The following is a 14,659-nucleotide window of genomic DNA, read 5'->3' on the forward strand; positions in this document are numbered from 1 at the left end:
ACATGCTCCTCTGACCCTGCAGGTGACAGGTGAATTGACTGCTGCTTTCTGGACGCCTCTGCGCACCTGAGCAAAAGGGAAGAAGAGAGGAAAAGCACAGGCTTGCGGATGTTCAGGACTTTGATTACAGCTTTCAGAGTATTTTGGCTCTGACTTGTTTGACCTGCTTGTTAATGATTAGCATTTAAGTGGATGAGGAAGGACTTTCTTGGGAAGAAGTACAGAAAACAGGAATTTTCATTTAGTTTGTATTGTGTATTGAAACATTACCCAGTGCTTGCTGTTCACATACATTTTTAAGAAATCACTTTGTTAAGTAGCTAATGGCTCATTGGTGTTGAACTGATTCTTTTATTAAAATTAAACAATGAGGGACAGACTCTATTCTGGACAGTTCAAGGAACAAAGAATACAGGACATAAAGGCATCTTGACCAGCAGACAACTTTCTGAATTTCATGTTTTGGACATTTTTGTGGCCAATCAAAAGTTTGTAAGGACATTTTTTATTGACAAATCAACATCCAATGGAAGGACTGCAGTTGTTTCTGCTGCTTCTGCCACTGACGGAGAGTGTGACCGTAGTGCCATGGAAACCCTGTACAGGTGAGATGCCGCACATAACCCTGCTTATTTGCTCTCTAATTACCAGTATTTTCAATGCAATAGCTGAATAACGTGTATATGACAACAAACTGTTAAACTTTAAATCACTGGTACTACAATCTGTTTATCTCTCTATCAGCAGACACTAAGAAAAAGTGACTTCCTCTGTAATAAAATTCTTCAGATTAGATCAGGTCCAGGTTGTAAATCTTGAATGAAACTGTAAATCCTCAATCGGAGAATGGATTGTGTGTATAGAAATATAGTTCTTCAACTATGGATACTAATTACCTTCATGTCATTCACAACGGCATACGGCTTATAAGGACAAAAGTTGTTTGTTATGGTGGAAATGACACTGCAGGACAGTCACAATTTCATTTTCAGACAAAAAAAATCTAATTCGTCATTAATTGATCATGTGTCATGCGGACCACCATAATGTCACTTAAAGGGATAGTTCACCCAAAAATAAAAGTACTGTAATCATTTACTCACCCTCAAGTTTTATCCAAACCTGTAAGAAATTCTTTCTTTAGCTGAACATAAAAGAAGATATTTTGAAGAATGACAGTAACCAAACAGCTGCTGGTCCCCACTGACTTCCATAAAATGAAAAAAAAAAAAAAACTGGAAGTCAATAGGGAACAGAAACTGTTGACTTACCAACATTCTTCAAAATATCTTTTGTGTTTGAAACGACTTGAGGGTAAGTAAATGATGACAGAAATTAATTTTTCAGGTGTACTATCCCTTTAATAGAAGAAATGAATGCTTACTAATTTGTGAAATCTGTGCCACACAAATGCTTTCACTATGAGAGATGGGCAGCTTCACAAGACTGGTGGTGTATCCATGTTGTCATGCTGATTCACGGCTTGGTCTCTACAATGGAAAAATTTAAAACTCTTCCCAAACCCGGCGACATCCCTGGGGCTTAAATTCTCCCATTTTCATACCACGAAGGCAATTACATTAGATACCAATGCAGAAGAAATGAGAAAATGAAAAATGCTAATATGAAAAAGAGTTTACCAGAAGATTACCAAAGTAAATTCCTTAAGTGGTATTTTAAAATATTGCTTTTGTAAGAGCAAACCATCTAAATGGTCCATAATTAGGGCAATGAGCTCAGCTGAAGGACTGTTATTACAATAGAAGCTGTAAATACCACAATAATGTGGACGAACCAAAGAATGTTGAGAATGTTTAGGGAATTGCAGTCCTGTCACTGAACATCTATAGATGACATCTCTTTGTCATCAGTGTGTGTGTGTTCTCATCTGAAGCATCCTACACATTTATTTGTAGTTTGGAAATTAAGTAGGAAAGTAAAAAATTTAAAAAAATATTTGAGAACATCAGTTGAACCTTTTGCTGGCATTAAATGTATACTTACATATTTCATAGATTAAATCTAAAGGGGTAAGGAAAGATCCTCGGGTGGGGATTCGAACTCGGGACACCTGTAGCGCAACGGTGCTGTATGTCGGTGCAATGCCCACAAGGCTATCAGTGTCGACAATTACATGTTTTTAAACCATGCCATTGTATAATGACAGTAAATCAAATTTCAGGGTTTTGTCAGTTCTGCAAACCTGGGAGAGCTGATAAATATTCTGTCTCCCCCTCTTTCCTCTGTATATTTTGCATGGAAGGCAATTTGCATATTTTGGGAGATAAACTATATCAAGAGCTATTCTCATCCACAGATGCAAAAATACTTCAGATTACTTCAGGCCACCAAAAGTATTCAGATTCATAAGCCACATGAATGGATTTCATAGCCTTCCTGTTGCTTAAACTGATAGAAGTGCCAAGGTCATTGGAAAACAAAAAGTGATAAAAATGTGTAGGCCTACCTTAAATGCAGTGCAAGTCACTCTGGATAAAATGCCTGCCAAACACATAAATGTAAATAGAATTACATAAAATATAAAATCTAATGCTATTTATTTTAGAGAATGATGGTACATGCATGCCATTTCACAAAGAGATATGTTTTCTTGTATTAAAACATACAACTATGGTCAAAATGAACCAAAAAATTATTTGGACACTTTCTGGTTGTTGAACTTAATGGAATTATAGTCTGCAATCCATCCATTAGCGTTCCCATTTTGAATGGCATGTTATTCAGTTGGCACAGACAAACTCGGAAGGATGCAAACTTCTTGCTCCCATCTTCACTAATGACCACTCAATTCTAGGCACAGAAGTTTTTGTGGCAGTCACCTGAGAAATAAAATCACAACAAGGAAAATAATGTCCTAACAAAGCTGATTGTTTGATGGCACCACAAGAACACGCACAGTCCAAAATCCTTGACTAGAAACTACTGTATTCTGAGCTGTCAATTTCATATTTTTGAGGGCCCTTGAATGAATAAATGAATCCTATTGACATTTAATTTAGACTTATTTAGAAGTATTTGTGGTACACTCTCAAAAAAAAAAGAGAACAAAACTGTTATCAACTAACATTTGGGAGGAACCCTTTCGAAAGCTAATTTGTACACATTAGGTAATAAAGTGTAGCTTTACAGTACAAATATATATATATATTAGGGTTAAAAAATGTACAAATATGTACCATTTAGTTTTGGTACAGGTTACCATATATTTGTACTTGCAAAAAAACCCCCCCAAAAAACACAGAGGGTGTAGTTACTGCATTTAGCAGCAGGGGGTAACTGGACCAAGCGTGCTAACAAGCCAAACCTCGTTTCTGGCATGGGGTCCTCAATTTCAGGTTTCCTCAACTCCTCTCTTAAGTCTTTCTCCTCTCTCTCTCCAGATCTCCATCCAGTGGACCTGTTGTCTCGAGTGCTGCCCCGTAATGGAGAGGCTCTGTCTGGGGTCCGTATGGTGCAGGAGGGAGGCGCTCGTGGGGTCCAGTTCTTCAGTCCTACGCAGGCACTCACTTTTCCATCGTCTCAGCTGTTCATTAACTGCCCTCTCTTCCCTGCAGAATTCTCCATAGTGGCCACTGTAAAAGTGTCTCACACCAGAATGAAGGTATGCTTATAATGACATCTAATGCACAGATCGGCAAAGGGTTAGACGCTTGTGTCCAGTTCAACTTAATTATTAAATAAGTCTCAATTTTTTAATTTTTTAGTTGAGAAAAGATATTTTACTCCAAACTCAATCAGAGTTGCACTCTGGTGCATTGTAGTCATCATTTCACTAGAATTTAGAATTCACTAGAACATTTTCCCTGATCTTTTGAGATGACCCTGTAGAATTTTCTATATTTCTGCATAAATATGACCCAAAACATCATCAAATTTTCATATAAGTCCTGAAAGTAGACAAAGAGAATGGAATCAAACAAGTGAGAGATTTTTTTCTTTGTCATTTATTTATTGAGAAAAATGATCCAGTGTTACATATCTGTGCGATGCAAAAGTATGTGAATCTTTGCTTTCAGTATCTGGTGTGACCCCCTTTTGCTGCAGTAACTGAAGGTAAAGTTTCTTGTAAATGCTGATCAGTCCTGCACAATAACATGTAGGAGTTTTATCCCATTCCTTAGTGCAGAACCACTTAAACTCTGTGATGTTGGTGGGTTTCCTCCTATGAACTGCTTGCTTAGGTCCTTCCACAACGTTTTAATTGGATTAAGGTCTGGACTTTGACTCAGCCGTTCCAAAACATTTACTTTGTTCTTCTTAAAGCATTCTTTGGTAGAATGATTTGTGTGCTTGGGTTTGTTGTCTTGCTGCATGACCCACGTTCTCTTGAGACTCTGTTCTTAAACAGATGTCCTGACGTTTTCCTTTAGAATTTGCTGCTATATTTCAGAATTCATTGTTCCATCAATGATGGCAGGCTGTCCTGGCCAAGATGCAGCAAAACAGGCCCAAGTCATGATACTACCACCACCATGTTTCACAGATGGGATACGATTCTCAAGCTGGAATGCAGAGTGTACTTTTCTCCAAACATAATAGCTTCTCATTTAAACCAATAAGTTCTATTTTGGTTTTATCCATCCATTAAACCTTTCTCCAATAGTCCTCTGGCTTGTCCACATGATCTTTAGCAAGCAATTTTCTTTTTGGAGAACAGCTCTGCCATGCGCACCATGGTTGCTCAGTGTTCTCCTGATGGTGGGCTCATGAACATTAACATTAGCCAATGTGAGAAAGGCCTTTAGTTGCTTAGAAGTTACCCTGGAAACTTTTGCAACCTGGCAGACTATTACACATTCTGCTTTGGAGTGGTCTTTGTTGGTCGACCGCTTCTCGGGAAGGTAACAGTGGTCTTGAATTTCCTCCATTTGTACACAATCTGTCTGACTGTGGATTTGTGGAGTCCAAACTCTTTAGAGATGGTTGTGTGACCTTTTCTAGCCTGATGAGCAACATCAACTCTTTTTCTGAGGTCCTTAGTGATCTCCTTTGTTCGTGACATGATTCACTTCCACAAACATGATCAGACTTTGACAGATCACGTACGGACTGAAAACACCTCTGCACAGATGGATTTCATCTTTAAATTTACTGCTAATCCAAGAGATTCACATACTTTTGCAAAGCACAGATGTGTAACACTGGATCATTTTTCTCAATAAATAAATGACAAAAAAAATATTTTTCTCTCACTTGTTTGATTCGGCTCTCTTTGTATACTTTCAGGACTTACATGGAAATCTGATGATGTTTTGGGTCATATTTATGCAGAAATATAGAAAAGGGTTCACAAACTTTCAAGCAGCACTGTATAGTTAGCATATAATTTAAATATATTTTGGTGAGGGAAAAAAATATATTTTTTTGTCATATGGGTCTTCAAAATATCTTCTTTTATATTCAATAATGAAAGTCAATGGGAACCAACATTTTTTTGGTTATCAGCAATTTCAAAATATCTTCTTTTATGTTCATCAGAAGACAGAAAGACATGCAAGTTTAAAACGGCATGAGGGGGGAGTAAATGATGACAGAAATTTCATTTTTGGGAGAACTATTTCTTTAAAACTTCATTTTATTGATATAAAATATCACATTAATGATATTGTGAATGAGCCAAATGAAAGACAACATAAACCTGACTATCTTTCCCGTGTCTCTGAACTGAATCTGTGCTTGCTGTTTTTCAGAAGAATGAGTACTTGTTCGCTGTAGTGAAGGAGGATGTCGATCAACTCCTGCTTGGCATGCGTTTCTCTAAAGAGAAAGTGCATCTCATCTATCAGGGCTCAATGGGGAGGGAACGTCTCAGCTTTAAAAGAATCCGCCTGGCGGACAACCACTGGCACAGCATGGTGTTAGCCGTCAGCGGTCACCATGCCACCCTCACCCTGGACTGCGGCATCCCACTGGAACTGTGAGTCTGTGACGGTAGTGGAAAGACCCCACAATATATAGGCATATAGATGACCTCAGAGCTAAATTTAGTTTTTTGCTTACAATTACTTGGCCAAAATGTGCGTATACTCTTGCACTCTTGAATTCTTGAACAATTAAATACAAATTAAATGCAATTTTGATTTTATTACATAGTGGTATTAAAAATAGTGAAGCAGGATCTTTCCAAACCACAAAAAATAGATTCAGAAACAAAGTATATTGCTGCAGTTCAAAGTTGAGATCTGTGAGTAATGTACTTTCCCTGATGGGTTTCAGGATCCATAAACAGCCATTTCCCTCTGATCTCAGCACTGATGCCTCAAGATTCCACATTGGAAGTCGAAGGAAGTGGAAAGGCCTGTTCTCTGTAAGCGTTGGATTCTGATATTGCTATTTAATTTGCTTTATTTAAAATATATTAGCATACACATAAGCACACCTGTTGGTAAGATGATGATCTGTCTTCTTTCTTAAGGGTTTACTGCGGCAGCTCGTCCTTTTGCCCGGATCAGACGCAACGCCACGTGTGTGTCCCTCTTTCAAACCATCATTGGTTGAGCTTTCTGTCCCTACAATCCTGTCAAATTTGCCAATGAAATCCCAGATAAATGACGTCCTGCTTCCTCCATACGGTAAAACTTAAATATTTCAGTTCAAATGATGTTACATCTTAAAATGACAAAAAATAAAATAAATAAAATAAATAAAAAATAAAAATATATATATATATATATATATATACACTCTTAAAAATAAAGGTGCTTCAAAAGGTTCTTTAAGCGATGCCATAGAAGAACCATTTTTGGTTCCACAAAGAACCATTCAGTCAAAGGTTCTTTAAAGAACCATCTCTTCCTTACCTTTTTATAATCTGAAGAACCTTCTTTCTCCACAAAGAACCTTTTGTGAAACAGAAAGGTTCTTCAGATGTTAAAGGTTCTTTATGGAATCATTTAGACAAAAAGGTTCTTCTATGGCATCGTGAAGCACCTTTATTTTTAAGAGTGTATTATATGATTGAATTATGTGTGTGTGTGTGTGTTTGTATATATATAATTTTTTTTTATTTCCAACCCAAATGCATATGACTAGAACACAATTCAATTTTCAACAATTATAAAGGTTGCTATCACTGAATAGCATCTTAATTTTTTTATCTGTTTAGCACACAAAGTCATTATAAAATTATATGATATTATAAAATTAAATTATTTATATTATAAAAGAATAACTCTGATATTATTAAAAACTAGTACTAGTGCTGTCAAATGATTAATCGCCTACAAAATAAACGTTTTTTGTTTTCATAATATGCGTGTGTACCGTGTATATTTATTATGTATATATAAATACACACACATACAGTATATATTTTGAAAATATTTACATGTATTTACATGTCTATATTTATATTCATATAATAAATGAATAAACAATTAAATATATAAACATAACATTTTTCTAAAATATATACATGCATGTGTGTGTATTTATGTGTACATAATAAATATACACAGCACACACACATATTTTATGTAAACAACTATTTTATTTTGGATGCGATTAATCGTTTGATAGCACTAATATATACACATATAATTATATGACATAATATATACACATATAGGGGCATAATAAAAATTAAAACGGAGATACTTAAAAGAAAATAAGCTGGTTAAACATATCAACCTAGCCAATGCTAACACTGAGTTACACTGAACCATTACAAAGAAATTATTGTATCTCATGACTGGAGCCATGGACAACATTTTGAAGAAAAGAACAGATCTGTGGTGTGAAAGACCACACCGGTGGCATATTGCCCGTGGTCAGATTGAGTTATGGTCCCAAACTAAACATCTGACACTTGTTTCGGTCTGAAAAGGAAAACAGAGGTTCTGCCGCTTGCAGTGAGAGCTGTCAGTGATTGAGTGGGTGCGGGTTTACGCTGGCACACATCTTGGGCATGACAAACAATGCTGTGTTTATATCACTTGTATTGACAATTTAAATGAGCTAATGGCAGCTTTGATCTAGATTACATGCCTTGGTTAATACTTTAACACCCTCACAGCCTGAGCTGACTAGACAGATTGTTTCGCTTGTGATGAAACGCTGAAACACTTGTTTCATATCCATATTCTTTTGATGAGGTATATCCATTACAAATAGTCATCCAATTTCATTAACATATAAAAAAAATATATTTGAATAATCCATTAATCACAGATTTCATCAAATACAATATATTTTCATGTCATTCAAAAAGAATATTACTTTAAACATATTTGCTCTGTATGTTTGCATTCTCATTTCAATCTTCAGAGACGGAGGTCCGTGTGACTCTGGGGTCTAAACCAGCATGCACTGCGGCAGAGCAGGGACAACTCTGGTTTGACACGCTTAAAAGAGGCCTTTTCCTATGTGATGGTGCATACTGGCACTCTATGCTGCAAGGTAGGAAACTAAAGATCACTTTTGTTTATTATCGTTATTTTAGATCTAAAACAAACTGTCTATAGCATGATAGCGTTTTTTCGAAAAAAGTCTAAACAATGATGCAACAGAGATTTGAGTCCACCATTTTAATTTAGAAAATCATGTTACATTTACATTTATCATGCAATGTTCAAATCTCATATCTTATAATTGTTCACATAAGCATAATGGACCAGTTCCTTTACCAAAAAGTACTGTGACAGTGGTGATGATATCAAAGGGTAATACAATAGTATTTTATGATTACCATGAAAAAAAACCCTGGGGATGCTTTTTTGACACCTTTTTGTTTGTGTCAGCTGAAGTCTCAGCAGCTCTATTTAATGCTATTCAATCTACAGAGAAAGACAGACTAGACTATGTAGATGATTACCAGGATCTCTACACCACCTCAGAGACGCTGGACATTGAGCTCTTCCAGATTCCCTCGTTTGGGCTGTTTGCTGCTATGGCTCATCGGGCCAACAAACCAGGTTCTGCTATCTACCGCTGGAACCACGGCCACTTCCAGCTCTACCAGAACATCAGCACCTTTAAGGCCCAGGCATGGAAGCAATTCACTATAGGGAAGAAGGTGAGAAAAGACAATAATGCTGTCAAAGTCTAAAACTTTCAAATGGCACAGCTGTTAGCGAATAGCGAGTTTAGACATATTAATCATTTCAATTTAATCAGATTTTTACAATTCTTTTAAAACCAAAGTGTCTCATTTAAAAAAAAAAAGTCCTAACTTCATTGTACTGATTTTGATTTGGCAGGTTTTTCAGGAAAAAAAAAACAAAAAAAAATGAATTTGAATTTCAGCATTTCGGTTGTTTCTTTACTACAATCTTTGGACAGTTATATAACCTAACCATTTTTTTTTTTTTTTTAAATAATAATAATTGTGTCTTATTAAAAAAACTTGATAGAACTGGAGACTGAAACTGTAAAGGACATGTATTCTAGTCACACTCTTTTCACTCTTAATTCTTTAAAAACTTTTTTAAAAGCTAAAATAATTGCTTTTTTAAATGAATAGGTTAGAATATATATACATATATATTAAAAAAACTATGATAAACAACAATATCATCATTAATTTCAACTAAGAAATTGACACTAAAATGGTTATTGAAGTCACAGTCTTAAAATAAATAAATAAAATACACAAATTAAAAAAAAAAACAATGAGGGTCACATCAATGACATTAAACACATTAAACAGAGGACTTGAATTTGTAGTTAAACAGGCAAAGGTTGTACAGTGCAGCTGTAGAGAGCAGTGATTGGCACTTCATTAGAAAAGAATTACTGGCAGAAAAGGCCTGAGGTGAAATGTTAAGGGAGACTTACAGTCAGGAATGAGGTAAGGGGCATGTAAGAACTGAGACTGGGTTTAGAGATACACTAGACGTGGTTCAGTACCATAAGTGTGATCTGCACATTTTCCACAGAGCCACAGAGAACAGACTTTACACTGCACTGCAGGAGACAGGTGTGTTTTGATGTGGTGTTTCTTACACTCAGTCAATCATATGCAATAACTTTAAATCACTAGTGTAGTCAATCACAGAAATTAATTTAAAGTCTGATGCTTTCCCTTCCCCGAATGAATCATTTATACACATCTGTCTGTCTGCAGTGGAATTGTTTAGTCTTAATTATATCACACAGATCTTGAATTATAAAGAATAGGAAGTAATAAAAGTTCTTTGTTGAAACCTGCAGCCCCTTACGACTATTATCATCATCATTATATCACCGAGTTTGTATTTGTATCAGTTAAAACATCACTAAACTCTTTGCCTGGGTGAAATTATGACTCATATAGGCTATATAGTGCAGTATATCTACCACCTGATCTTCACACTGTTCTAAATTTAGCGAGCTGGATTCATGATAGCCAAATGACGGGCTGACTGATAGTAAGTGTAACTTTATCTCTGTTTGTCTGTATCAGGCTCATTTATCACTGTGTGTGTTGTATGTGTGCCAGATGTTCTTGGCAGTGTCGAACTCCGTGGGCCCGGCGGACGGAGAGCGAGAGCTGTCTGTGATCTATAGGTGGAGTAATAAGAGGCTGAAGTTTGTGCGTTATCAGACCCTGGAGACGCACAGCGCTCGTGACTGGGAGGCCTTTCATATTAATAATGAAGCTTTTTTAGCTGTGGCTAATCACCGAACAGGTTGGTCCAACAACGGTGTACTGAGGCCGAACCAAGTGATTCCTTGGTGCCTAACTAGGCTTATACATAACTGCCCTAAAATACTGCTAAATACTTCTCAGTTGACACCACACCATAAACGTTTAATGAAAAAAATCTTTTAAATTCATACACAGCATCATGTCTTTCCAAAACTCATATAACTTCCTTTCATCTGTGTATCACAAAATATTTGATATTTGAAGATACATTTGCCATACAATAAAAGAATATTGTATAGAAGCCTGTTCCATCACAGAATAAAAAATAAAAATGTAATTGCGGCTTTTTATTGCACAATTCTGCAGTCTTGCAATTTTGGGTCATGTGTGAGATATAAACTCTGACTGACTTTCTTTCTCGCAATTCCAAGTTTACATCTCAGAATTTTACATTTATATCACAATTCCGACTTTTTTCTCGCAATTCTATGGAAGCCCATTTCCACCATAGAAAAACATAATTAAGTAATTCATTAATAAAAGTAACTGTGACTTTTAAGTCACAATTGTCTTTTTTAATGGCGAGATGTAAACTCAGATTTCTGAGAAAAAAATTAAATAAAAGTATATAAAAAAAATATAAATTGCGTGATGTGAAAGTGTAACTGCATGAAAAACTTTGAATAACTGAGTTTATATATTGCAATTCTACCTTTTTTTTTTCAAAAAAGTTTATATCTCGCAATTACATTCCACCCCCACCCCCTCAAAAATGAAATTTTCCTTTATTTGTGATCAAATAAATAAGTCTTGGTTAGCATAAGAGACTTATTTTAAATACATATATATACATACTATTTTGACTGTTAGTGTATGGACTGATAAGTTTGGAGCCTCTGATGCAGTTCAGTAGATGGTATCAGCATTTCATTTTGTTACTGCTCTTAAAACAGGTGCCATTAGTTACATTTATTATCATTTCAAACCCTTACATTATGTTCCTGTCATCCCTTTCAGAGAATGGCAATCACAACATTGACAGCGTTGTTTATAAGTGGAACCCAGGCACTAAGACATTTGAGGTGAACCAAACTCTCTCGACATCAGGAGCTTATGACTGGGAGTTTTTCACCGTAGGGCCCTACCACTTCTTAGCAGTGGCCAATGCATTTGACGGCACCTCCACCCAAACAGATTCATCCATCTACATCTGGCTTGGTGGAGCCTTTCAGCTTTTTCAGACTATAAGGGTGAGTTTAGAAAGCATTTCATTTCAAAATGCCTGTGATGGACGCAAGATTCTGGAACTTTCTGATAGCTTAAAATCAAATGGATCGTTCTGAAACTTGATGATCATTTAGAGCTTGTTTACTTTGAATGGAAACACTGGTGTACATGAGCTACATTTCTATCCTGAGTTGCACATTAAGAAATATATTACAGGTAAATGAAGTGGAAAACCATGACACGCACATGAAAAAAGATGAATGATGGACCCATGTAGGTGTTTCCCAGTTGCAACATTTTTTTTTTTTTACCTGACACCTGTTCACACAGAATCACCTCGGGGTATCTGTAGTATAGCTGGGGTTGTTTAAGTATAGGGTGAACAGAAGATTTAACCGCCGTAAAAGACAACTGAACCGCTACTGAAGAGATTTATTGCTTGAAATCCTGTTGTCACAAACTTTTAATTCTTCACGCAAATGATTTTACTAAATATATAATATATTTTCACTTAATAAATAGGAAAAATGAGATATAGAAAATGTATGTTCATGTGTACTGGGCTTAGAAAGGTGATTTCTGATAAATAACACTTAAAAGGAACAATTCTTTTTTTCCATTAAACCTAGGAAAGCTTAGACACGTTGTTGGAGCTGCACTTTTTTTTTCTTTTTTTTTAAAAATACAACTTAATTGGATGGTAAAACTCCAAAATCAAAAAACTTCCAAGCCTTAAAATTAATAAAAGTAGTCTAAACGATTTGATGTTCAAATTGATAATATAAGTCACCATACATTTTCTTTGTATGGAAAATTGCAGGTTGTTTGCAGCTTGCAGACAAAATAAAATTGGGGTAATAATGTTAGAATTTCTTTGGAAAACTATGCCTAAAAATTGGTTGAATAGAACATTTTATTGAATATAAAAAAAAAATACTATTTTTTTTGTTAAATTAGCAATCGGAAGTCGGAAGTAATGGCTTCTTTCATTCAAGTCTATAAAAATGTTAAAATTTTTCAATCATTGTTGAATTTTCTCTAAATCACTTATCCAAAGTACATGTCAACAGACTTAACAAGGCAGACTCACCGCTTGTGATGTTGTCAGCCGTTTCAGAAGGGAATTTCCCTGTGTGCAGATGTGTTTTACAGGGGGGAAGAAAAAGAACAAGAAGAGGTTTTTTTTGTTAATATCAAGTGTTTAGATGATGTTACACTATAATTAAAATCTTGAGATCTTACCATATAACAAAATCAAAGTCATACATCACAGTGATGTGATATGGATCTCATGAAGTTGTGAATGCAGTCAGTGTCAATTCAGCAGGACTGTGTTTCCCATAAATGTGTCACACAACTATGTTAACCTAGTATAGAAATATTTCTGAGGTTTAACTTCTACTTATCAGAAATAGTGTAAGCAGGCTTTTACCTTGACCTCTTATACAATTTAAAGGCAATGATAAAAGCCATGGCAGCATGAATGCTTTTGAAAACATATTGTTACCAGACCAAATCTATTTTTCTTTCTCAACCTATATGTCTCTAGACATTTGGGGCTACAGACTGGGAGATGTTTCAGATTGGACACAGAGTCTTCCTAGCTCTTGCTAATGGACACATGCTGTGTGAGAGAGGACCAAGCCTCTATACCATCAACTCAACTATATATGAACTTGACATGACAACCAAGATGTTCCTCAAGTTCCAAGACATTGTAACATACAGGTAAAGCCTGCACTATAAAGGCTTTTTTCCCCCTGTTTTTATGGGTTTGAGAATCAATTATCCATATCTTTTGACTTGATTTCATCTGACAGTGCAGTGGACTGGGAATTCTTTTCGGTTGGAGATGAGCATTTCTTAGTCGTAGCCAACTCTTATGATGGATCATCTTACTCTTTGAACAGTGTTATATACAGGTAATGATTGAAAGCTCAAACATTATACACAGATCATAACTCATGACTTAAGAGATAAGTAAACCTATAAATTTCATTTAGGTGTTCATGGTATTTCTTTATAAAACAACAATTTTCTGATATGCAACTAGGCCTATAGCCAGGACAAGACTATAGGATCTGTAAATGATTTGAAATAGTTATTTTCTCAAATATTATCATAATATGGAAGCCCATTTCCATCTTTCTCACAGTATACATCTCACAATTTAGAAATAACAATTCTCAAAAAATAAATAAATAAAACAAAATTAAAATAAAATAAATAAATCTCACACAATTCTGGCTTTCCCCCTCATAATTAAATAAATAAATAATAAAAAAATAAATATCCAGCCAGAATTGCAAGAAAGAAAAAAAAGAAAGAATTGGGAGATAAAAAGTGACTTTTTTATTTTTGTATTGTGTGAAGGAAATGGGTTTCTATATATGATTACAGTATATCAGTGCCATAAACCATAAATGAATATTGAAGCAAATGAAGATAGATTACTTTTCAGTATTATTGTTTTTGTGTCTCTCAGATGGCAGGGATATGAGGGCTTTGTTCCCGTCCATCGGTTACCCACTATTGGATGCAGTGACTGGGAGTTCTTTACCTCAGATGAGGGTTCATACCTGATGTACTCCAGTGCCAAAACACCTCTCTCCAAAGTCTTCAAGCTGAGGATCCACTGAGGGCACCCAATTGCTCAGTTTTTGCTTATTTTTATCATTTGCCACAGAAGTTGATAGAACTGAATCGTTCTCTTCTTCTCTTGACTTACAAACCACTAACACTTTGATGAGAAGCTCTTTAATGTCAGAGAAGTCACTCAAGCTGACAGCGGTGGATTATGGAGTTTGATACTTCTTGAAAACTACCTCATCTGTGTAAAAAGGA

General features: G+C 35.6%; 1 protein-coding gene across 1 annotated transcript; it reads left to right on the plus strand.

The window, feature by feature from the left end:
* Positions 1 to 14,645, plus strand: tspeara (thrombospondin-type laminin G domain and EAR repeats a). Its single transcript, XM_058779308.1, has 12 exons — positions 1 to 605; positions 3,402 to 3,622; positions 5,712 to 5,938; positions 6,238 to 6,328; positions 6,437 to 6,593; positions 8,287 to 8,418; positions 8,802 to 9,034; positions 10,439 to 10,628; positions 11,606 to 11,838; positions 13,365 to 13,543; positions 13,636 to 13,737; positions 14,301 to 14,645. Exons 1-12 carry the CDS (start codon positions 527 to 529, stop codon positions 14,452 to 14,454), a joined length of 1,998 nt encoding a protein of 665 aa, XP_058635291.1. The 5' UTR covers positions 1 to 526; the 3' UTR covers positions 14,455 to 14,645.
* Positions 14,646 to 14,659: the final 14 nt, after the last annotated feature.

This window comes from Onychostoma macrolepis, chromosome 06 (genome assembly GCF_012432095.1).
Source record: "Onychostoma macrolepis isolate SWU-2019 chromosome 06, ASM1243209v1, whole genome shotgun sequence".
NCBI classification, from domain to species: domain Eukaryota; kingdom Metazoa; phylum Chordata; class Actinopteri; order Cypriniformes; family Cyprinidae; genus Onychostoma; species Onychostoma macrolepis.